The sequence below is a fragment of the Danio rerio genome, chromosome 20 (genome assembly GCF_052040795.2).
Source record: "Danio rerio strain M-AB ecotype USA chromosome 20, GRCz13ab, whole genome shotgun sequence".
In the NCBI taxonomy this organism is placed as follows: Eukaryota; Metazoa; Chordata; class Actinopteri; order Cypriniformes; family Danionidae; genus Danio; species Danio rerio.
In genome coordinates, this window is record NC_141040.1 from 37,121,376 (window position 1) to 37,147,494 (window position 26,119).

The 26,119-nt window shown below is 34.2% G+C and overlaps 1 protein-coding gene across 8 annotated transcripts in view; it reads right to left on the bottom strand.

Annotated features, from left to right (window-relative positions):
• The window catches only part of nbas (NBAS subunit of NRZ tethering complex), a 378,312-nt gene that overhangs the window by 267,517 nt on the left and 84,676 nt on the right, over nt 1-26,119 (bottom strand). For all 8 annotated transcript variants that reach the window (XR_015517670.1, XR_015517668.1, XR_015517669.1 and 5 more), the window contains exons 24-27: nt 23,074-23,259; nt 20,121-20,294; nt 12,250-12,383; nt 7,282-7,344 (exon numbers count right to left, since the gene is read on the bottom strand). Coding sequence is in view for 4 of the 8 variants with exons in the window: in XM_087297010.1 (XP_087153136.1) it covers nt 7,282-7,344; nt 12,250-12,383; nt 20,121-20,294; nt 23,074-23,259 (557 nt within the window). In the remaining 4 variants the exon portion in view is untranslated. The remainder of the gene's footprint in view (nt 1-7,281; nt 7,345-12,249; nt 12,384-20,120; nt 20,295-23,073; nt 23,260-26,119) is intronic.

The following is a 26,119-nucleotide window of genomic DNA, read 5'->3' on the forward strand; positions in this document are numbered from 1 at the left end:
TAGCACTGGTCTGGACTGAATGCTTGAGTGTGTTCACTTACTGAATCACTAGACTAAAAAGGTTTAGATTTTAGAGGCTGAAAGCAATCTGCTAACAAATAGAAAAGCGAAATATGTACTTGCAGTTTTTTTGTAGCCTAATATCCAACAGCAACCCAGACAATATAGCACTTTAAACTATTAAAAATGTTAATAAGTCACTTTTTCCAGCTTTTCAAGGTTAAAAGTAGTTAAAAGTAAAATCAAAGTCCCATAATGCAAATCACAAAATATGGACAATTTCTGACAATTTTACGGATCGTTTTTACAGTGTAGATGTGCAGTAAAATAAACTTTAATGATCAAATATCTGTGTTAACTCTTAATAAGGAAATTCTGCATAGCCTATTTGCACTATTTGTTTGAAATAACTTTAACGCAAGAAATGATTAAAAGAATTCGACAAAACTGACTAATTTTTTCTGACTACATTTCTTCATGCTAATTTCAGGCGACAAAGTTACTAATGCAGGATACCAATTAAAATCACATAAATTTATTGACTTTTTAAAGCCCCATTTTGTCACATCTATTCAGCATCAACTTTATAGTACATCTAGATTGAATTCTTTCAAAAGAAGAATGTCTGATAGGTCCCCTTTGACAGTAAAATGGAGGGCAGAGAGCAAGGAAGATGAAAACACTGGCAAAAATACAATTCAGATACAAACAGGTGAAAGGCTAAATCTTGAGAGACTGAGAATAAAAAAAACGAGTGATAAGTTAAAGAGAAAACAAGAGAAAAAGAGTGAAATTAAGGCCGCAGTGACTGCGTCCTCCCAGGCCAGTCATAAATATCTGAGAGAGAGAGACTTTCATCATCCATTCCTCCGACAGAATTCTAATGGATCTAGAGAAATGAGTCTCTGTGGAGCCATTACAGGCCGATCACGTCACCTGAGCTCAGATTGACACACATGCAAACAGACACAAAGACAAAAAAAAAAAATGCACAAATGCATGCAAACAAGATGCAGCAAGCAACATACATATAAAACATGCTTTGCTCAGACAGACAGCCCGTGATTTTTTCTGCCTTAAAAAGGTTTAGTATTTTTGCGGTCTACAAAATATAAATAACAATAAATAATTTAATACAATGTTTATAAAAAATGTTCCTGAAAATCTGTTTATTTGTTTGTGTTGAGCATCTCAGTTTGAACAGCCGGACTGAATCTGAAGTTGTTTCTTTTGTCATTCAAGAAGTCTTGCATATGTAATGTCCCAAAGTATGGCAAACAGCCCTTAGCTCTGCCCAATTCTTAAATCAACGTTTCCATTAAGAAGCAATATCTGCCCACACACTCATTCCAAGGGCATTTCACTCTCACTATAATAATAATAATAATAATAATAATAATAATAATAATAATAATAATAATAATAATAATAATAATAATAATAATAATAATAATAATAATAATATTATTATTGTTATTATTATTATTATTATTTAGAAGCTGTTTTAGGAGATCTTGCTAATGAAATATATTAATGCAGTGGTTAAAATCTATAAACCATTTCAATGTGGTCATGTCATTGGCCCAAGAACATTTCCTGCTCGTTATCAAACTATTTCATAACTGCAACAAGAGGCAATTCAATCATAACTTAATGTTAAAACAGCTATCATAACATTATTTATCTCTTTTTGGATTATTGGAAGCTATAGAAATTAGAAATGTAAAACAGGAAATATGTTGGGACCATTGTTTTTGTTTACATTACTCAAAATGGTCTATACTCTCAGAAATAAAGGTACAAAATCTGCCACTGGTACCGTACCTGTACCTGTACTGTACCAGTAGCATTATGATACAACAAACGCATAAAAAGACAAATTACTTACAAACAATATTAAAAAACACAATCCAGCATGCTTCAAAATAATTTCAAAAATAATACTAAAATGAAAAATACAGCAGTAAGAAAGGACCCATACATTAAAAGTGTAAGGTTGCAAAATATGAAGTCTTATTTCCTCAGGAACAAAAGCAAATTTTTATCTATTAAAAGAGAATTTAATGCTTCTAAACCTTCGTCCAGAGGGTAACAATACAAAAAAAAATGGCTTCAGAGGATGGAAATCATCTCCTATCACACTTTGAATTTTCCTTATCATTTACTGTTAATGTAACTCTGCTAGACACCACAAAGGCAAACCAATAATCTTGGAGCAAGTCTTGACTAAAATTTGAAGGCGATCTTCGTCTCTAACAGAAAGTGAGGAGAACCAGCATAAAAAGAAAAAGCTTAAATACTCTCAATATACTGCAAGTAGTATAAAAAGTTCTCAATATATTTCCCCACACAGAAAGAGCTCAGTTTCCTAAGAACATACATTCTCTGATGCACTTTCTTAGGAACAGCTTCTGAGTTCTGCTGGAACTTTAATGTGGTATCAAAGATTGTGCCAAGATACTTATATTCCTGTACATTTGTTCTTTTAGGTACAGTATCAACAATCACCCTTAAGGACCTGTTAGGAACAAAAACATAACTTTTGAAAAGGTTCTGCCCAGTTACAGATTTTGTTATTTCTGAGAGTGTATTAATGATCCATCAATTATAATTTTGTGAACTGTCCTCAAAATAACTTAAACTGTCAAAAATATTTAAGTCTTCAGTGCATTCAGTTTTTATATATTTTTTTTATTACAAATTTAAAAGGTATGAAACATTTACCTTTATAACTACACAGCAACCTGCAATGCTCGTTAACTATAAGAAACATCTTAATGAGATAAAATTATTTTCTCATTTGTTTCCAACACAATTATTTTTGATCGCCAGCAACACAACTGTGACTTTGTTTTCCTAATTATTTACCCAAGTGCATGATTTTGTGTGATTTCACATCCATTAATTACTTTTTTTGTGGACTGTCCTCAAAATAACTTAAACTGTCAGAAATGTTTAAGTCTTTGGGCCATACACTTGAATTAATTAATTAATTTAAAAAATAAACTGACATATTATTGCTGGTGCGAAAACTTACAAATTTAAAAACATTTACCTTTACAACAACACAGTTTGATGACAATAAAAACATCTCAATGAGACTAAATAATTTTTTCCATTAGTTTTCAACACAATCATTTTTGTCACATCTGTCACTTTATTTTCAGGAATATTTACTGTGTGTTCATATGGCAATGCTTTACCAGAATTTGCAACCATCAATTATAGTTTTCTGAACTGTCCTCAAAATAATTTAAATTGTGGGAAATATAAGTCTTTGGGACATAGATTTTATTTTATTTTATTTATTTTTATGTTGTTGTTTTTTTAACTGCAGACAGATTATTTCTGGTGAGATAAAAAAAACAATTTAAAGAAATGAAACATTTACCTATACAACTACACAGCGACCTGCAATTTTTGTTGACCGTCACAAACATCTCAAAGAGATTAAATCATTTTTTCCATTAGAATTCATCATAATAATTTTTAATTTCCAGCAATACAACTGTGACTTTTTTCAGGATTATTTACCCAAGTCCATGATTGAGTGTGACTATGCGTGTGCGTGAATGAGTGTGTGTTCAAATGAAAAAGCTTGACCAGAATTCACATCCGTTAATTAAAGTTTTGTGCACTGTCCTCAAAATAACTTAAACTGTCAGAAACATTTAAGTCTTCGGGCATAGACTTTTTTTTTTTAAAGAAAACAACAGATTATTGCTGGTGTGGAAAATAACAAATTTAAAGGTATGAAAAATGTACCTCTACAATTACACGACAACCTGCAATGTTTGTTAGCAGAAAGAAACATCTCAACGAGATTAAATTATTTTTTCCATAAGTTTCCAACACAACCATTTTTGATGCCAGCAACACAACTTTGACTTTATTTTCAGGATTATTTTCCCAAGTCTATGATTGTGTGTGACTATGTGTGTGTGTGTGTGTGTGAGTGCATATGACTGTGCATGAACATTTGTGTTTTTAAATGGCAAAAGCTTTACCAGATTTCACATTATTTTATTCGGGAAAAGTGAAGATTTTGGTCAAAACAGACCGAATAACAATTGCGCAGAAGAATTTCTTGTTAAATTGCCTTAAATTTGTGATCCATTTGTTAACTTGAGTTGCATTTTTTTCTGTAACCCCTTATCATATTGTTTATTTATTCCCATATTTCCAAGTATAGCCAACTAACTAATGGCATGCCACTACATAACTTCACGTAATGAGTGTTAAATGAGTAAACACATCAGCAGGTTTTGGCCGTCATGCATGAACGCACACAATTTCTCTGTTCTCTCATAAGCTGTATGCAGGAAATGACATGATGGTTGTGAGTTGAGCCAAAATCTCCAATTTTCCATCTTCTCTTCCCAGAATGACAGCTATTCTGAGCAGTTGCGTTAGAAAGTCTCTCTTGACATCGTGCTGAAACTTACATCATCGTGCAAACAATACTGACTACACCAGAGGCTCTCCTGTTTTTCAGGTCAAGCAGCACCTCTGATCAAATCAAAACATCCGACAACCATCTAGACATTGTGTTTCTTTCTTTTCCATTAGCTCTGATTGCAGACGGGCATTGGGAAACATGCACATAACCCTATATTTGGATTAATATAATCAGTTCAGATAAATCATGCTGTTTTAAGATCCATTACTAGCCCTTTACAAATGCATGAATGGACTTGAGAAATTGTGCATACATCACAACGCTGACAACTAGAAAGGATTACAATGAATTTCCTTGAGTTAATATGCAAATTGCGCAGTCCAATTCAAACACATAAATAATAAATATAGCCTACTGTGGAATATGAAGAAACGCAGCCAATCTATCTCGAAGTGTTTATGTTATTAATATGATACTGCGCTAGAGTGACGAACCGTGTGCTGCAGAACCAAAATGAAGACCACTTTAAAAGCACAAAAATCAATCAAATCACCTTTTGTATTGATTGTCTGCACACAATTTGACACTCAAATGAAGTGTTCTTGAAATATTTGCTGCACAATAGAGTCTTAAATGTGCAAAGCTATGTTAAATAAGCGAATTAATCAAATATATTATAAACATACAGTTAAGGGCAAAATTATTAGCCCTCCTGTAAAATATTTATTCTTTTTCAAATACCTGTATTTCTCAAGTGATATTTAATGGAGCAAGGGAATTTTGACAGTATTTCCGATAATATTTTTCCTTCTAGAGAAAGTCGTATTTGTTTTAGCCAGAATAAAAGCAGTTTTAAACATTTTTTAAATAATTTTAAGGGTCAATATTATTAGCCCCTCACTTTCTTTATTTTATTTATTTAATTATTTATTTTGGATTGGCAAGTAAACAAACCGATATTAATTTAACCTAGGTAAATAAAACAATTAAATTAACCTAGATAAGCCTTTTAATTGCACTTTAGGCTAAATACTAGTATACTGTAAAATGACACGTACAATATTATGTAGCTACTGTCATTGTGGGAAAGATAAAATAAATCAGTTATTAAAAAATAGTTATTAAAACTATTATGTTTAAAAATGTGTTGTCTGTCACGAAGAACTTGGGGAAAATATAAAAGGATTAATATTTAACAGCAGGGATAATAATAATAAATTCAACCCTACCATTCAATTTGTATTAAAATGAAATATTTGTATTTAGATAAAACCCAATAAATTGACCTAAAGTAACAGTAAACGCTTTTTATAATGTTACAAATTTCTAATGTTGCAAACTTTGGTCTCTAACACATGCTGTTCTTATGATTTTTTTTAGATTTTAAAAAACACTAAAAAACCATGAGCAAATTACACAAAAATTATTAAGCAGCACAACCGTTTTCAGCACTGACAATAATAAGAATTCGTTCTTGAGCATCAAATCTGCATACAAAAATTATCTCTGAAGGATTATGTGACACTTAAGTAATGGCTAATGAAAATCTAGCATTGCCATCAAAATAATCACAATATTACTGCATTTTGTCCCTCATTCCTCTAAACGTTTAATCAGAATATAACTGAACATATAAACACATATTTCTTCGCATCTTTTAAAATTTAAAAAGTCGTTGCATGCTAATGGGAGGAAAAATTTATTTAATAGAACAAACTCTCTATTAGTGATAGTATTCAGTTATAATGTAATTTTCCCCATCTAAATATACCAAAAGCATCAATAACTCATGCTTAAGCAATTACTGTATGCTGTGGCAAGACATACTCACTGGCCACTTTATTAGGTACACCTTATTAGTACTGGTTTAGACTCCCTTTTGCCTTCAGAACTGCCTTAATTCTTCATGGCATACACCCAACAAGATACTAGACATATTCTTCAGAGATTGTGGTTCATATTGACATGATAGCATCACGCAGTTGCTGCAGATTTGTCGGCTGCACATCCATGATGCGAATCTCCCGTTCCACTACATCCCAATGGTGCTCTATTGGATTGAGTTCTGGAGACTGTGGAGGCCATGTAAGTACAATGATCTCATTGTCATGTTTTTCCAATCTTCTATTGTCCAATTTTAGTGAGCCTGTGCAAATTTTACCCTCAGTTTCCTGTTCTTAGCTGACAGGAGTGACACCCGGTGTGGTCTTCTCCTGCTGTAGCCCATCCACCTCAAGATTCGATGTGCTGGGAATTTAGAATGTAGTTCTTCTGCATACCTCAGTCGTAACGAGTGATTATTTGAGTTACTGTTGTCTTTCTATCAGCTAAAAACCAGTCTGGCCATTCTCCTCTGACATCAACAAGGAATTTGTGCCCACAGAACTGCCCCTCACTGGATATTTTCTCTTTTTTGAAGCATTCTCTGTAAACCCTAGAGATGGTTGTGTGTGAAAATTCCAATAGATCAGCAGTTTCTGAAAAACTCAGACCAGTCTGTCTGGCACCAACAACCATGCCACATTCAAAGTCACTTAAATTACCTTTCCTCCACATTTTGATTCACGGTTTGAGCAGTAGCAGATCGTCTTGATCATGTCTAAATGCATTGAGTTGTTGCCATGTAATTGGCAAACTTGCGAGCAGTTGGGCAGGCGTACCTAATAAAGTGGCCGAGTGAGTGTATATCTGCCACACAAAATAAATGCAACAGTTAAATTTAAGTTAGGAAAACGATCTATTTATACCAATCATTACATAAACCACAATGAAGGATGAAAATAGACCTACAGCAACAAAATGACTTTCTGTGAACCTGCTCTGACATGACGTGCACTATGAAAGCAATTAAATTTGACTTGGCTCATTTTGAGTCCTCTTACCTCAAGTGCTTTTCCAGAGTGTCCACCTGGTCATGCAAGGCTTTTGTAGTGTCAGTCTCTGGTCTGAGAAAGAGAGAGAGGTAAACAAGATCAAAGATCAGCCGTCTCAACACTTACAGACTGCATAAATCGAAAGGCTCTCTCAAGATTTTGACCTTCTATTATCTGACGGAGTCGCCGGGTCAGCGCATGGGCATGATTATAAGCTTTTCTATTTGTTCTTTGTTATAAGCTCATTGGCAATAGATGTTTCAATGAATACACAATGGCTGCTTTGTATCTAATCTGAAGACCAGGTCAACACACAATAAAATGTCAATAACCGTGGTTAAAATTGTTCAGTTAGCAGCTGCTGGTCGATGTTATGCAGTAATGCTGTCTTATGGAATGACAATCATTGAAAATGATCAGTGTATTCTAGATGTTACTATTAATCATAAAAAGTTCAATTTATAAACCTTAATCGTAAAAGACACTGGTCTGGTTACATCAAGTTCTTTTTTTTTTTTTTTTTTTTACTTTAAACAATTGTGAGGTGTGTGTAGTCAAACATTTGGTATCAGAAGTGGCTTATTTGAAAGGCAAAGGCCTCTAGGTTATTTTACCAAAATAAAATATGATCATGCCTTAATTTTAAATCATTTTATTAGGACAGTAAGGTCTGACTTTGCTTAGACAAATATCTTGCCACTTAACAAAAATAATGTACAGTACGGAATGTAAAGTCATGGTGCAGTGGAGAAATAGTTAAACTTGTGTTTGACTTCCATGAAGACTGCATCCATACATCTCTGCAATGACTCATAACTTCTTAATAAAGAATCTAGAATAGCAAAGAAAGTGTTCTTGCAGGACTCCCAGAGGTCATCAAGATTCTTTGGACTCATCTTCATTGCCTCCTCCATCTAAAAAATGTTCATCTCTGGTGACTGGCCTGGCCAATCCCGGAGCATCTTGACCGTCCTTGCTTTCAAAACTTTAATGTGGAGGCTGAAAATTGAGAGGGAGGGCTATCCTGTTCATGCGGGTTACAATAGGTCTTCTGCAATGTTTGTCATGATTGGGACGCATGATTCATCAGAAAAATCTACCTTCTGACACTTTTCCAAACGATCAACAGGAAGTCAAGTTATTATTTATTGCTCTTACAGCTGGGATCGATGACAAGACTTTTGTCAGGTGGTGCAAGTTTTCTGGTGCAGATTTGTTTTGGCATATAATTGTATGCTGTTGCTTCTAAATTCAACAGGTCATAAATTCATGTCTATATCAATGTGTACGACTGATTTTTACATAAACTCACTTGTGACGTCTATGCAGACATATGATCCATCAACCACCAGAATTCACAGCGTATATGCCCAACTTTACTATTGATGGCACTGATGCTGACACATATATCCTTAGAACATATAAAAACCAAAACCAGAAAAGCAGGATAACCCATATTTAAGTTGCGAATACATAGCAAAATCATTGCAGACCTTTAAACAGCCAGCGAACTGCCGATGAAATGAAACCAATACTGTCAGTTTTTAGGTTTGTGTTTTTCAGCTGTGCCCTTTATCTGAACTTGAGCTGAAATCATGTGCAATTCTGCTTGAGAGTCTGGTTGCCATGGAGATGATGTCTGAATTCCAACAAAAAAAAAAGCACAACTTCTTGCTGACTTATTAGGTCTAAAGCAAACCTGATACGATTGCATAATTCCTATATTTCTCAAAGATCAGACATCATGCTAAAAAGATTTTTGTATTTTTGCTTCATTCTCAATAATCCACTTCATCTTTCAATCCCATATCTGAAGACTCTTCACAAATGCACTCTCTCTTCTCTCAAGTTGCAGCAAGCGGTAACAGAAAGAGCTCTGGAAAAGCCCTAAAGCACTGATCCCTGGATTACAACGGGGGTGTAAAAAAAAAAACACATTTGGGTCTTGCAAAGGTGCAGTGAGATTTTCCAACAACAGATCGAGTGAAAGTGAAAATGAGAAATGTATTAAAATTATTTCAGCATAACAATGACGAACCCTCAGGATATATCTGACGCCAAATTTTGCGTACCACATTTTCGGTGGTAATGTGTTATTTTTTTGCCCTGCGAGGGAATTAGGTGCTAGATGGTGCACATGGACTAACGCTTCGACTGCATTTGGAAGAGCACTGAAATTTATATTTAATATCAAACTGTGTGGCCGAGCGACAGGCCTCTCAGTCTCCAGGATGTCTGAGGAGAGCAGGAATATAATAAGGAACGCAGAGAGGTTCTGAGGGTTCACACTTTGAAGGCAGAAAGACACACGCTGTGCTAATAATGAGCTAATCAGGGGCTTACTGACAACTGTGCATACATGTGCTAATTGTGTGTGTGCGCTTGACGGGGTTTGTGTGACAGCAGGGCTAGAACAAGTGTTGAAGCTGTGAGCTGGTTTTGAAGGCCTGCCTTGTAACCGCTATAAAAGATATCTTTAAATACAGCATAATAACATTTAAACTAATCAATTAGTACAAGAAACTTGGAGATGTAAACAAGCTATGTTTTTGAGTTTTGTGTTTACAAAATATACGCATGTCTTATGATTACGATACAGATTTAGAATCACCAATTAACCTAAACAACAACATCTCAAAAGTTTAATTTGTAAACGAATTAATTAAACAAAATCAGCATATTTTCAGGTTGCCCGAGCTAATGCACAAGCACACTCGAAAAGCAAGAGATCACGACACTAACCTAATTTATGGCAGTGTTACACATTATCATACTCTGGTTAACATATTTGTGTCTCTGAGTAGTTGCTGTCATGTGATGTGCGTTTGACAGGACGGACCGTACCTCGCATTAGTTTCATACAGATTACAAAACCAAAAATCTTTTGTTTTCAAATGCACTTGGTTTATTTAAAGGTGAAGATTTGAAGCTTTATGTGGATGTATGTCTTATGTTTGTGAAGCAAGTATTTGCTAAGATTTCAGTGTGTTTGTTAACCCCCAAACTGTCGTGAAAGCACACATCTGGTTCGAGTTTCTTCCCCGGAGAATTGTTAGTCAATAACGATTGATGATTGGCTCCTGTACTAGTAGGTGGGCCTTTATTCACCATATTCCACATTCAAAACCATAGGAGTGACACATCTTGTGTATTCTAGAGTCTTTGTCTGTGTTCTAAACCGCATACTTCCATACTCTGTAGTAAGCTAAAATCAGTATGCGAGCCAAGTAGCGTGTCCGAATTCATAAATCAGTATGCGGGAAGTACCCAAATGACCTACTGCTTATGGCAAGATTCTGAAGTGCGCCTCCCATGCACGCTGCGCTATCCCATGATGCCCCATGCACGCTGCGTTATCCCATGATGCCCCATGTGAATTCATAAATGGGAGTGAAGTGATGCTCAGGAGGGTAGGTCAAGTGATCATGACAAAATGGCAGATGTAGTACGTTCAAATCCCATTCTTACTGCTCACATTCATACTGTATAGAATGTACTTTTCTAATGGTCAAGTAGTACATTTAAATTTAAATGTAGTATCTACTGAGTAGTAGGCGATTTCGGACGCAGTTTTTGACTCAACGGCCACTGCTTTGCTCACATAGCGGAAGGGGTGGAGCTATTGGGCACTCATATTGGATTACTTTATTTATTTTAGATTGTGAAAGCAAAATTCTTCTAGAGATTAATAATACCGCATCCCGATGGTGAATACAGTTATACTCAAAGCAGGTATTATTTGGTAGTTTGGTCAGTTATTTTACTAATTTGGCAACTATCAAATGTCATCTGGGAAACGATTTGAATTTCCGCTTAGTAAAAAAAATATGTGTTCCATTTGTGAACATATACTATGCTGCTGAATGTGAAAGTGCATAACTACATAGTGCTTAAAAATACAAATTTATTTCTGCAGTGGCAAAGATTGTTTATTTCTTTGATTTCATTATATTTATGTATTTATTTATCATTAATATACAAAAATAGACTTCAGGATAATATCCAGAAAATTAAGTAAATAATTTATATATAACGTGATTAATTTAATGCATCATTACTGAATAAAACTATACGTTCTGTGTAGCAATACAAATCTTTTATTTTAGTATTTTGGAGTAGCTGCTGTATTTTCCAATATTTCAAATTAGCTTTTACTTCTTTTTTTTTTTCAATAAATAAATTAGACTTTTAGTTTTTGTGTTTTGTCATTTTTATTATTGGTATCTTTTGATCTAAGGGTGATATAACATATTGGTTAGGGCTGCACAATATTGGAAAAAGCTGACATTGCAATATTTCACTTTTCTGCAATAACTAATGCGTTAAGAATATAATATCACCAGAGAATTTGAATAGCTCTATTAGGAAAGATTTCATTAATTAAATCGACTGGGGTGATCAAGTCTTTTTCTATGCAGTCCATCTGTTTAAAATATAATATATTACAAGCATATATAAAAATGACAGAGCAAAAATAAAGGTTAAACAAATAGTGCTCTATGGTTTTCTGTGGAGTCTAACAGTACTGAAATTACTGAAATTAAACAATCAAATGTAAAATAACATGGTTATAAATGAATAAATAATTTTACACAATAATATTTAATTATATCTTTATGCTTTAATATTTAAGAAATAATCAAATACTGTGATGTAACTATTGTGGATACACATATTGCTACAGTATATCGATGCTCAAATGACATATTGTTCAGCCCTAAACTGGGTATTGATATATGGGTATTTTATCCTATTAAAAAATGTTTATCTCAACTGTTTGCATCTAGTTAGGTGTTCTCAAAAAGGATTCAAGACCCAATACTTGTGACAAGTTAGTATATGTTTGTATATATAAAAATCCTCAATCTTACAGATGGCAGACTTCAGAATGAGAGTGTATATTGTCACCACAAGAATTCTGAGTGAAAGTTGAATCAATAAAAGTTGCTCCCAGTTGTGTGATGGTTGTTTGCTCACCCGTATCCTCTCTGTGGCAGACATTCGAGTACATCATAGCATAGAGCGAGCTGGTCATCTCTCTCACAGCTGTAGATACATTTCAAAGCCACAGTCATAAGCTGATCCGAGTCGCCAATGATTTTTGGATGACACTGCAGGTACAACAAGCACATAATGTCATCAGAATTATTGATAAAACTCCACTGAAGTGTAACTTAATTTGAAATGAAACACGGACAGGGTGTGACATATCAAGTAGCCCCTCCCCCTTTAAAGAAAATCTATAGGGTTTTGTTTATATTACAGCTCTGAAAGTCTAAAGCACATCTGACTCATGTCTATAATACCAATAATGGTAATACCAATTCTGAATCCGTCAAACCATTTCTACACTTTAAAATTAAAGCACCAAGGGGAATATTCAAAAGGGTGCTATATGTTTTGAGGTCTGTGCTGACTTACACATATGACTTAGATATCCGTATTAACATCAGTATATAACAAGTTGTGTGTGTTCACACTGCTGCAGTTCAAAACCAGACTTCCTTCAACTCGATGGAATAGTAATTCAACAGATAAACACTCAGAATTATGTGAACAAGTGATCAATTTTAGTTGTGTCTTTTAGGGGGCCAGACACTACAGAGCACTTGATTGACCAGAAGCTGAAATGCATTGGTAATAGGCTTGGGCGGTATTACGGTATTATGGTATACCGCGGGATCTAAAAATAGCAACGGTGTCAGTTTCAATACCGTTATACCATCATAAAATATTAAATATCCTTTATTTAATGCCTACAAAAACGTATGTTTGGTTGTCATCACGGGACAGTGTGGAGGAGAGAGGGAAAGGAAGGGGGAGAGGGAGGGAGAGAAGGGGGAGAGGGAGGGGAAGAGGTGACGTGATGAGTCGCACTTCAAAGTGTCCTGCAGTTTGGCAGTTTCGACTGAACAGAAGGGAGACGTGGTTAATATGAACGAGAGGTCTGCATTAGAGCTAAAGATCTTTGGCCGAACCCGGCGAGACCCGAAAAAATCCAAATCCCTGCATTAAAATCCATCCCTGCAAAGGTGAAACAAATAACGAAGAAGTAGTAAAAAAAGCGAATTTTGACGGCGGTCAAGCCAGTCACTAGCTCATAAGGAGCGGTTATTCCAGCCGCAGGTATTTCGCGGTCGCTCATACACTGCGTATTACGGTAGAGCCCTAAACCGCAAGCTGACAGGTAAAAAGATGAGGCCATTCGCTAAAGTGAAACTGCTGTCATGGAAAATTAAATGGATGTTCCTGACTGGTAGAAGATGAACAAACAATCCTACCCAAAACTTGCAAAATCAGCCAGATCAGAACTCTGCATCTCGACCTGTAGCCGCAGGAAAGGGTGTTCAGCTGCTGGACGCACCATGAGTGAGAGACTGCGCTAAAGGCAGTGGATTTAATAATGTTCCTCCACAAACACACGTAGCCTAATCTTGGTGCGTAAAGGGTTTTTAAATTATAAATAAATATTAATTAAACCATATAATCATAATGTAGACAGAGTATACAGACTAATGGTGACATTATTCTTTTATTATTCAGCTTCACCGCCGCCTTAATGCCAGATTGTGAAGAGAAGTGGAGAAACAACTTGCACAGCCTTTATCTTAATTTCGTTATTGCCAAAATACCCGTCACTATTTAGAGTTTATTTTAATTTGATTTGTTAAGCAAGATTACTTTTCATTAGTGTGTAGGCTAATTTAAAGGCTGAGTGCATGTACCTAGACCTATAGAGTGCTGAGATGTTACGATGTTACAGCTGTAGGACTTATTTTATTTCTTTGTTCCAACTTTCAAGTGGCCTATAGTCTACGTTTGTTACGAATAAATGATGTTAAAACATATAAATGACTCATTCTTGAAAAAAATGCATTAGAGCTGTGTGCATGAGCACATTTTAATGTAGGCTGTGAACGGGTTTGGGCTGTATAAAGCTGTCAATCAAAATGTACCTGTCGGAGGTGGGACCTATCGGGTATAATTTATATTGCCCGATTACAGCTCTCTGCATTCCCGCTGCTGTTCCGCGGGAGCCGGCCAGATTTCTTACGGTGTAAATTTCTGAATAAATCGCGGGAGAGATGTGTGTTTGTGTGTGTGTGTGTGTATGTGTAAAAGAGAGAGAGAGAGAGGTGCTGTGCGTCGCTTTGCGCTCTCTCTCTCTCTCTCTGACCGCGAGCCTAAGGTCGCATAGAATGTATTCAGTTTCTGAATGGTTTAGGCTCAAGCCAACAGTTTGGTGACGCTGTCTGAGCCTTACGTCATAATTTTTTTTAATTACGCCGGTAATACCGGATACCGAGGTAAAAAATGGAGGCGGTTTGACGGTATCAAAATTTGGATACCGCCCAAGCCTAATTGGTAATATCCTAAAATATAAAAATAAAATTATTCTGATTTGAATTCCTAGACCTCATAAATCTGAATTTTGGATTACATGACTTTACTGTATATCGTCAAGCAAAGCCAAAAGACAGTAACTGTCTGGCTTAAAATTATTTATAATTATTTTTAAGATACTCAGGATCTTTCTTCTGGTTCTAAACTATCTATTATGTTTTATTGTACCACTATAGTAATGATACTTAGTATCAATAGTATACAGTATAATATTTAAAGTAAAGATACCTTTACAACAAATTATTACATTTGATAGATGTCATTTTATCAAAATACAACAGTAGCATTATAATTCTATTTAGTATCTATTTTCATTCATTTACAATCTTTATTATATGGAATTGTATTTATTCATGCATTTACATTTGCTTCTTTAAGTAACATAATTGTTATTTTCTTGGTAATAAGTTACTTTCATAACGATAAAGTCAGTAAATAATTGTGAGAGATAGCCAAGTGTTTTTTGTTTTTTTTTGTAATGTGCTGTATTTTTTCCCGAATTTGTCAGATTTTCAGCATCCTTTACTGTAACTAGGAAGGAGAACGAATTGTTTCAAGTAATTTTTTCCTATTTCCAAACAGCATGTGCCCAATTTAAATGGGTGGTCCACTAAGATATCATATTTTAAACTTTAGTTGATGTGTAATGTAGCTGTGAACATAAACAACATCTATGAATGTAATACTCTCAAAGTTCAATGCAAAGGGAGACCTTGCCTTTTACAGAGTTAGCTTAGCAAAGCCTATACTCAATGAAGTTTGGGGACTATTTTCACAGAGCTTCTGTTTCTGTATTTGCGCTTCTAAAGGACACAACACAGAGAGAGAAGTGCTTACAATTTAATTTTAATTATGTTACAGAGAATTATAAAAAAATATATAGATGGCATTTGACAAAGGAGAGCTTTCAGAATGTCTCCCAGTTCAGTGCTGCATTCGGCTAAAAATGTCTCAAAGGAGGAGCAGCTCCAACCGTAATAGTCAAAGCTGTGGATTGTGAGTCACAATCTGCAAGTCATTTTTTATTTTTTATTATTATTATTATTTTTTTGTTAAATCTATTACATGCAAAGTTTCTAGCATTAACGGTATGTTGTAGCAAACATGTTAACAAGAACGTAAACAACGAGAATTCATATTTATATGCTAAATTCATATTTATATGGATAAAAAATATTTATCCGTCAAACTGCTGTAAACACCTACAATCATCACCAGCGCTGCAGTGTCTCTCAATGCAGCCGCTTTCCATGCGTTCTTAATCTCAAATAACAAACTCATAAAATATATGTGAACATTTTATATTACTTACACATGTTTATTCAGAATATGTGTGAAAGACACTTGTCAGAAAGCAGGCGTAATCTTCAGCTGTGTCCTCTGTGTCATTTTCTATCTGATTCAGGCTCAAACTGATACGGCTAACTGCTACTTTGACTGACAGTATTTAGACAGTAGAAAAGTGTGGGCTTGCAGGGGCATGACGCTTTTGCTGGTCCATGATCAGCGAATCACAGCACATTATGTTAGCTAACCAATCAGAGCCTCTGGAGGGCAGGTCTTTTAGAGGAACTAGGAAATATGACAGTCGTTTTCATGTGAGCTGAGTAGCTGAACATTCCGGCAGGTGCTTCATGCTCCCCCAGACAAAAAACAGCAGCCTGAGGAACAGCTTTTTCCCCAGAGTTGTCTCCCTTTTGAACTCTACCCCTCACTGACTCTTTTGCCACCCTAATACACCCCCCACTCTCTTCTAACTTATACTCCTAAAAATCACTGCACTATTTAACATTTGCACATTTAAAAAAAAAAAAAAAATCACATATTCATTGCACTGATTCACTTATTTGAACTGTACATACCCACTGAACATGGACATTTGTAATTATGTACACATCCACTGCACATATTCATTTGTAATTATGTTTATTTATCTGCACACTTCTGAATATTAATAGAAACCTGTATATATGTTAATTTATTGTAAATCTCTGTTCATAGCTAATACAACCTGCATATAATGTTCATAGTACATCCATCTGTAAATATCACCATAGTATTTCTATAACTGCACTTTATAACTTATACCTGAGTCCTGCACTTGCTGCTATTGCACTGCTGGTTAGACCTAAATTGCATTTCATTGCCTTGTACTTGTATATGTGTAATGACAATAAAGTTGAATCTAATCTAATCACCTTATGATTAACAAAACTGATATTGAAAAATAAATGAATACATTTGAGTGGATCTTAAAATAGAAAATATCATCTAAACCTAATATTTCACATATTTTAATGCTGTTGAGATTTTCAAAATGCTATATGCAGCGATTCTGATGCAACTAACAACATGTAAGCCTATATACCAGAACATACCGTTATAGAAATGACCTTCATATGGTGTTAACACAAAGAAATTTCATCCAGTCTCCTCACAGACAACAACACACACACACTAAGAATCATCTTAGCGTCAATTGGATTGGATTTCATTTCACACAACATTGAATGTGCAAGGCTGATTTATGGACGCACACAAACACAAGACGAAACATAAACACACATGTACAATTCTCACTCGCCTGACTTCTCTCCAACCACTTTTATTAATTTCCTGTGAGGAAAACTGATGCCTCAGATGTGTAAGCAGGCCATAAATTTTTATCATGGCGGTGTGAGACAGCGTGTACGTGTGTGTCTGAAGGTCTTTTGTGGCTTTGGACTCAGAATTGAAATGGCTCTTCCTACAAGCCATTTCCCGCTATCCCTCTTATATGAGTGAATCTCTGCTGTTAAATTACTAGCGTTTATTCATTCAGCGGCCACTTTCATCCAAAGCGACTTATAAATGAGGAAAAGCACAAACAATTTATCATGAAGAAGCAACTATATTAGCAGTGACACGCTACTGAATTTCAATAGTAAATCATATCATTGCTGTGCGTGCACTTGTATGATAAGTTTTTTTGAGGGGCTGATATTGATTGGATGCAAATTTCTGAAAGCTTCTTTTGAGCTCATCAATCAATCACTAATTAAATAAAAGTGCAAAATGTCTTCTAAGGACAGAAAGTTAGTTCTAAAGACAGAAATGTATTTATACAGGGTACATACAGGAATCAGAAGTAAAAGTGCAACACATTTATGTTTAGTCAAATAGCAGAAGTTATTGTCCAGAGCAACTTTCCTTTTAAGACCTTTTTTAGACTCTTTCGATACATTTAAGGACTTCATTGTCACTTTAGGTTTTAATCAGTAATATTGGCAACATTTTAACTTAAAGTATATTTATTAAACATTGATTGCAAGAAAGCACAATTAAAGATAGTTCCTTATTAATGCAATACAATTCAGGGGAGTGGGAATGAAGAACGGGCATTATTCTCTCCTATGAAAGGTTCATAACAGACAGAAATACATATAAAATCTTTAAGTGGAGCTTTAGCAAACACTGACCTTTATATTAAATAATGAAGTTTTAGATTCACATTTAATATAATCTCAACACACTCATCAATAAATTCACATTTATCTAGGAATATAAGATATTACATTATTAACTGTGCTGTTTTTGTACAAGCAAAGTGGACGATTCCATATTTTTGAATTTCAGAAATCAGAAAAAAAAATAAATAAATATATATATATATATATATATATATATATATATATATATATATATATATATATATATATATATATATATATATATATATATATATATATATATATATATATATATATATATATATATATATATATATATATATATATATATATATATATATATATATATATATATATATATATATATATATATATTTATATATATATATATATATATATATATATATATATAAATATATATATATATATATATATATATATATATATATATATATATATATATATATATATATATATATATATATATATATATATATATATATATATATATATATATATATATATATATATATATATATACATACATACACACACACTACCTGTAAAAAGTTTAGAGTCAGTTTTTCTTTTTTTTATTAAAATTATTCTGTTCAAGGCGGCATTTCTTAAATATAAAAAAATATTAATTAAATATTTATTAAAATTTTAAATAAATGTAAATTATTACAACAATTATTGAAATAATAATAATAATAATAACAATAACAATAATAATAATAAATGATAATAATAAATAACGTGTCACGGTGGCGCAATGAGTAGCATGATCGCCTCACAGCAAGACAGTCGCTGGTTCAAGCCCTAGCTCGGTCAGTTGGCATTTCTGTGTGGAGTTTGCATGTTATCTCTGTGTTCGCGTGGTTTTCTTCCAGGTGCTCCGATTTTCCCCACAGTCCAAAGACATGCAGTAAAGGTGATTAAAATAAGCTAAATTGGCCGTAGTGTATTAGTGGGTGTGAACGCAAGAGTGTATGGGATTATTGAAGCTGAAAGTTCAACTTTATAACACTGGAATAAATAATTTAATTAAATTATAAACTACTTTTGAACAGTTATTTTATAGTGCAATAACTTTTCACAATTTTAAAATTTGTACTGTATTTTTGATTAAATAAATGCAGCCTTGTTGAGCAGGAGAAGCTTATTTTAAAACATTTAAAAATCATTTAATAATCATAAAATCACCCCAAACTTGACCAGTAGTGTATATGTATGTCATTATTTTTTCATCACCTCTATCACATGGTGAGGCAACAATTGAACTTTCATCATGATCCATACAAAGATTCAACATAAGTCAACATTAGTGTGGGCAGATAGTAATTTAAATCTATGAAATAACTTTTAATTATAATGTAAAAACAATTTGTTTTTGTGAAATTAACCTACATAAAACATACCTGCTGCACCCAAACTAAAGCATCATTAATATACTGATTAAATGCTAATGCTCTCTTCCAACAGGTGGAGCCTATAGAACAGCAGGAATAATGGTGTTGCCTTGGTTACTTCAGTAAACAAAGCAGCGTGATGTCAAATCATTGATTCAAAAACTACAAAAACTCAATATTTGCCAATTAAATTCAGGCAAACTTTAGCATGCAACTTTACAGTGCATAATCAAAAATAATACAAAATGTCATTCTTTATAGCATTTAATAGCATTTAAGATTTTTTAATATATATTTTTTTTTACCTAAATCTCACTAAATGGATTTATCAACTTGTAATATATTTTAAGAACCAGTGGACACCTTGTTATAATTAAAGACTTAGAGATTTGATACAGCTGTGTAAAACCATATTATGTTCTTACTGTCTACACTTACTGGCAAGTTGCAATGCAGATTTTACTCTAGTTTTTTTTTTTTACCCCCACAAGTTTTTATCATTATTTAATATATGACAATTACCATAAAAATTATAAACCACATCAACAGTCATGTTGATGTAAATGTGTGTAGTTTGACTTACGTCTGGCTTTGAGTGCTGGAAGAGTTTAAGAGGGAGTGTGAGATCGTCTTTTGCGAGGGTCACCAGGTATTCTCTGAGCAGACTGGAAGCAGAGCCCACCCGCTGCCCCTCACAGCGGTGTAGAAACGGCACCATCCACTGAAAGCAGTTCCTCACGTATCGATCCTCGCTGGACTAAAACACAAGATCAAATCATGATGCACAACAACAGCAAAGGACAGCATCTTCTGTTCACTCAAAACACATTACAGCAGGTGGAAAGAAACAGTTCATGTAGCTCCAAACACAACAGGCTTTTGGAGAATGAGGTACAACCTGACACATTCTGACTCTGTCGGTTTGTGTAAATCCGCACAGGCTTTAGAGTATTTTATTGTTTTAAAATTAATTTAACAGTTGTTTGAAACAAATATGGGGATAATTTAATGATTGCAGGGTATTTTTTATTTTATTATTTAACAAAATAATGGAAATTAATTATTACGAATAAATGACCTGTAAATAGAACATAGAGTATCTTAACACCTAGGGGGAACATTGCAACATGACTAGAGTTTATGACAGTTTAAAATGTAATATTATCTAATGAAGAACAGATAAAGATGAAAATATTTGGTCACACTTGATTTTTATGTATAACGCTCACTACTAACAAACTATTTGAAGAAGCTACTTTTATTATTATTTATCTATTTATTTGTTTGTCTTTTTATGTATATATTTATGTATGTATGTATTTATTTATTTTTGAATTTTCTTTCTTTTTTTTTTGAGAGTTTGTGTCCCCTGCACTTCAAAAGATCTATAAATAGGAAGGTGACTGGTTGGACTGGCTGACTGTGAGTGCAGTTTTGGACTTTGCCGTTTTGTTTGTTTTCCAGTCCAACTTATATTTGTTTATTTATCTAAATATTGATCTGTTTTGTTTGTTTGTTTTTGGACTCTGATATAAACCCCTTTTTTGAACATACATTATCTCGTTACTTTTTCTACAACTAATTGTCAAAAGATTCCCCAGTTATCACCAGATATGGCAAGCAAAGGAATTTAAACCACAGGATAAATTACCACTATATCATTAACTATGACTTTTAGCTCATATAGCTCCCAATATGCCACTTATTAAGTAGTTGGGTATGGGTTTTGTGTAGGATAAGAGATGTAGAATGCGTTTAAACTAGTTACCGTGTTCCTCTAGACTACAAAGCGTTAACCTTCTAAGGACCTGGCAGGATCTCTTTCTTATCAGTGCCAAAGACACTAAGAATAGTCAGTTGATTGTGGTCACACAAATACGTGTTATTATACATCATTCTAATCTGTTAGGTGACTACTTTTTTAATAAGTAGCTGAAATGAGCTTCTATGGTATGTCAAAGGTATGTCAAAACATTTAAGGGGCCTCAAAATTACTTCAGACCCCAGAGGGTTACAAAGAACTGTTTAAACTGATCAATAACTGACTGGACATTGAAATAAGAACAGAATCTCATCTGAAACAAACACTAAAACTGTAATAAACACTTAAAATATAAATTTAAATAAAGAAATAAGAATATTTTATAAACAATTCTCTTTATAGAATACACTACTGTCAGATCTATAAGGCATGGTACAGTTCTAGCTAGACGTTTAGGCTTTATTTAACATAAAATTTTCTTTAACCTTCTTTGTGAATTAAAAACTTTTTTATTAAAATAGAGAAAATCAGACACACAAAGAAAGGAACTGCTAGCGACTTCTATAAAATGGCGGGTCCTCTTCTAGATCATTTAAGAAACTAAAATATTGATTTCCATCTCACTAAGTATAGATCAGAAACTGACTGCACCTTGAATAGAATTGCATCTATGTACACCTGTGGTTTTAATGTGCATATTAATTTGGATGACTATGCTGTGATTTTTTTTTTAAAGTGTTGCTGTATTTTGTTTAAAGCATATGCATTTAGCGTGTACTTGTCATCATTCATTTTGTCCTGCAAAAAAAAAAAAAAACTAACGTGTTACAACTCTCCCCATGTTACGTTTGTACTGTGCTCACCCTTACAATTTTGATGTACATTAGAGCCTGAAATAAAGCTTCAAAAAATTTGTTTACACAAACAAATCATTCAGATAATTTCAGAACCTTTTTTAATTTCCTTTTATGCGACCATAGGGACTGGCGCACCATGTGGGTGAGTAAAAGATTCAGAATGTTCATCTCAGACTGAACCGAGTGTTTCCTCAGAAAACATTCAAAGTATCACTAGTAAACAGATGCTAAGATGGCGATTCACCCACTCACAGCGTTTCCCCTTAAACGAGCAAATGAGTATTAAATCATTTTTAATGAAAGCATTAAATCCAAACAAGCCTGCTGGATGTGCTTACTGCAATCGTAATGAGAGCAGGCCTGTAAACACAAATCCGCAAGCGCTCTCCAAGATCTATCAGCTGCGCTAGTGCTCCTCAAAGCAAAGAGCTGAAAATTCAGCATTTACACAGCTGAGAGAAACCCAGGTGGTTTAATCAGTTTGCAGAGTGGTACTGACACTATTCATTCATTCATTTTCCTGCACCTCTATTTTAAAGGACGCCACAGCAGAATGAACCACCAACTATTCGAGCCACAACCCACCCATACACACTCATTCACACACACACACTCAACAACTACAGCCAATTTAGTTTTAATCAATTCACCTAAAGCGCATGTTTTTAGACTGTGGGTGAAACCAGAGCACCCGGAGGAAAACTATGCAAACACAGGGAGAACATGTAAACTCCACACAGAAATGCCAAATGGCCCAGCCGGGACTCGAACCAGCGACTTTCTATTTGTAAGGTGACAGTGCTAACCACTGAGCCACCATGTCACCGCTACTGACACTACAGGTAGGAAAAACTTTGGCTGCACAACAAATACTGTAGAATAAAGTGTTAAAGGAGAATGAGCGCCGAAGAACATACATTTTTCATGAGGAGGCGGAGCTTGTCGATGTCTCTGAGCTGCTGCAGTTCCTTCAGTGTGACACTTAGGTCACATGACGTCTCGTAGACCAGTGTCTCCATTGTAACCAGGTCATCGCAAAGCCGCTCCAGCCCAGGAATGTTCTGCTCTTTTCCCAGACGCACTAGAGATAGGGAACAATCCACCTGTGTGAACCAAATCACAATGCATCAGCAACCTAACAGAAAAGCATAAACCAGCCTATTGGGAAGAGAGATGGGTAAGATATGTTTATCTCTAAGTCTGATTGCATTTTTATGTTGCATTTGTTATGTTAAGATGATCATCTTCTGAAGAAAAAAAGGTTTACATAAATATAAAACAGTTTTTTCCTCAGAAGATAATTATTTTAATATGACAAATGTTTTCATTTCATCAACAAACAAACAGTAGATTTTTTTGCTTTTCTGAAACATCAGCATTGTGGTGCCTAAAAATAAATATAAACATTTCTGAAAACATGCCATCTTTTATTTCCAATCTTTTTATTTAGTTTTTTAGACTGAACAGAAAAACAAAACTAAGAGAAAACGGACAATTAAACAAAACCCCTAAATGACAGTAAGATATAAAAAAGAAAAAAACTATATAATCTATCCGTTGTTTGTGTACTCCCCAAAACTAGAAAAGGTTGCAAAGTAGTAATAAAAAAAAAATTGAAATCGCTTATAAGACCCATGCATAGTACATTGAAGTTTTCCTAAATGCATGTTTTTACAAAAAAATCTTTAATCCTGTGTTTAAATGTTGGAGTTGAGGAGTCTGTCCATTTCAGCAGAATTAACCTCCTGGCTAGGAGACTGTCTGGGATTTGCTTCGATTGTAGTCTCTTTCGATTAGAGTTTCAAATAATGCTATTACTATTGATCTTTGCCAGTCTGTAACAATGCCAATGAAGACGGCGCAAAAGTTAAAGGGAACATATGATGAAAATTTACTTTTTGTATGACGTTTGGAGAGAACTGCGTGTAGGTATTGTGTGTCCACTGTCCTATTAGAGTGATAGAAACACAATAAGTCTCCGCAATAAGTCTCCTTAGGAGTGCGGTTTTTCCCACCAAATCGATTAACAGGCGCCATTATTCTATAATAACTTGTATACACGTCCACAGAACATTGTTTTGCAAATAAACAGGGATTAAAATAATTTGTTAAAACTCTGCGATTTTTGTAATTTTCATATACGTTTAAAAATTTTTTTTAAAAGAGAGCATTTTTATAATGACAGTAAAATCGCTATGTAATTCTTAACCGCTATAATCACCACAGCCTTATAGTGTCAGTAAACACTTAAAACCGTGTTTTTGTGTACTTCAAACGGCATTTGTGTGCGACTCATTTCAGAAAGGCTTGAATAAACTCCACCACAAATATATCAAATAAACTTACTTGGTACTTTTGACTAATGAGCTGTTTTGTATTTGTACTTCATCCAATCTGTCTCTGTAACTGTGCTGTTTATCTGATGTAACGCAGGAGAAGCAGACACGTATGTCAGAACAGTGGGTGGGACAAAGCAGCTCATTTGAATTTAAAGCCACAGGCTACAAATACAGCTACAATGTATTCAGACACAAACATGGGCATGTTCTGGAGGCTATAATAAATATTCTGATGGGTATTTTGAACTAAAACTTTCCAGACACATTCTGGAGAATCCAAAGGTTTATCGTACATCTTTAACATTACTTTTTTTTTAATGACATCGTTTTAAAAAATAAAAAAGTGGTCAAAAGTTCATCATAGTTCACACCTTGTTTACATCTGTATTTAGAGTCATGACTGAATACGCTGAAGATTTTGTTTTTGGATGAGATCACCGGGCATTTTCCTGACAACATTTGCTACTGTCTGTTTTTTTAGGACTTTGACTATGATTACTTGTAGATCTAACTGATACAATTACATATACAGTCTGAATGGTTTCTTTCTAGTTTTCTGTATGCCAGATCAGACATGAACAAAAGTAATGTTACACCTTTGATGTTAGACTACCAGATAAGCTACCTGTAGCAAACAGCACCACACTACATATATTCTCACTATGTGTTTGGTATGATAACCTTGAATAAAAATATCATGGTTTATTGGTATTGTGGTTAATGCTCTAAAATATGTTATTTGTAAATGTCTGGGTAAAAAAACAAGAACTTTTTCCCCTTCTAACACAATGTATTTTATTTTAAAAAACATTTAAAATATTTTGTTAGAGTAAACATTTTAGGCTGAATAATTAAAATAAATAAATGATTTCTGCGGATTCATTACTTTCAAAAACACAGATTTCATTACAATATAAAATAACATCTTTGGAGATCATTTCTGTTGGAGATCCTGTTGTCCTAAAAAAAAAACTTAAAACAAAACCTTACATATACTGCAGGAATGGTATAGCAGAAAATACTGGCGGTTTTAAAACCTGACTTTTCCAAACCACGTTACACCTTGAAAATGATTATTGTCCCATGCCTAATTTACACTATATTTTAAACTGTTAGGAGCATGAACATTGATCAAAAAGACCACAAAAAGAATGCTACAACTAAAAATCCCCAAAAAGATTTCTAAAGTATACCCAGTCAATGAAACCCCAGCTGCCTCAGCAGCCCATCAATACAGTTCATATCAAGAGCTGACGATTGGCATCCCTCCACCAGTTGACAGGCAGAGCATGGAGCCAATCAATAGTGGATGCCTGCATGAGGAAATGATTGCTGCTTTTTTCCCACCTGGGAGGAAGCGAAACCCCTGACACTGGAGTTAACAAGAGCCAAACACCTGCGGAGCAATGCTGCCTTCCTAACAACACAAAACAACACTCCAATTACAAAGCAGAGCTGCTTAACACCAAATCAGGGACAAAACCACCTCGTGTATTTGCCTTACAAATAAATGATTGCAAACATAGCATGCTTGTTCACACACACACACACACACACACACAACCCTGGCTTTGATTGTACGAAAGTACTGATATCTACGTGTACAAACGTTCTTAGGCATACT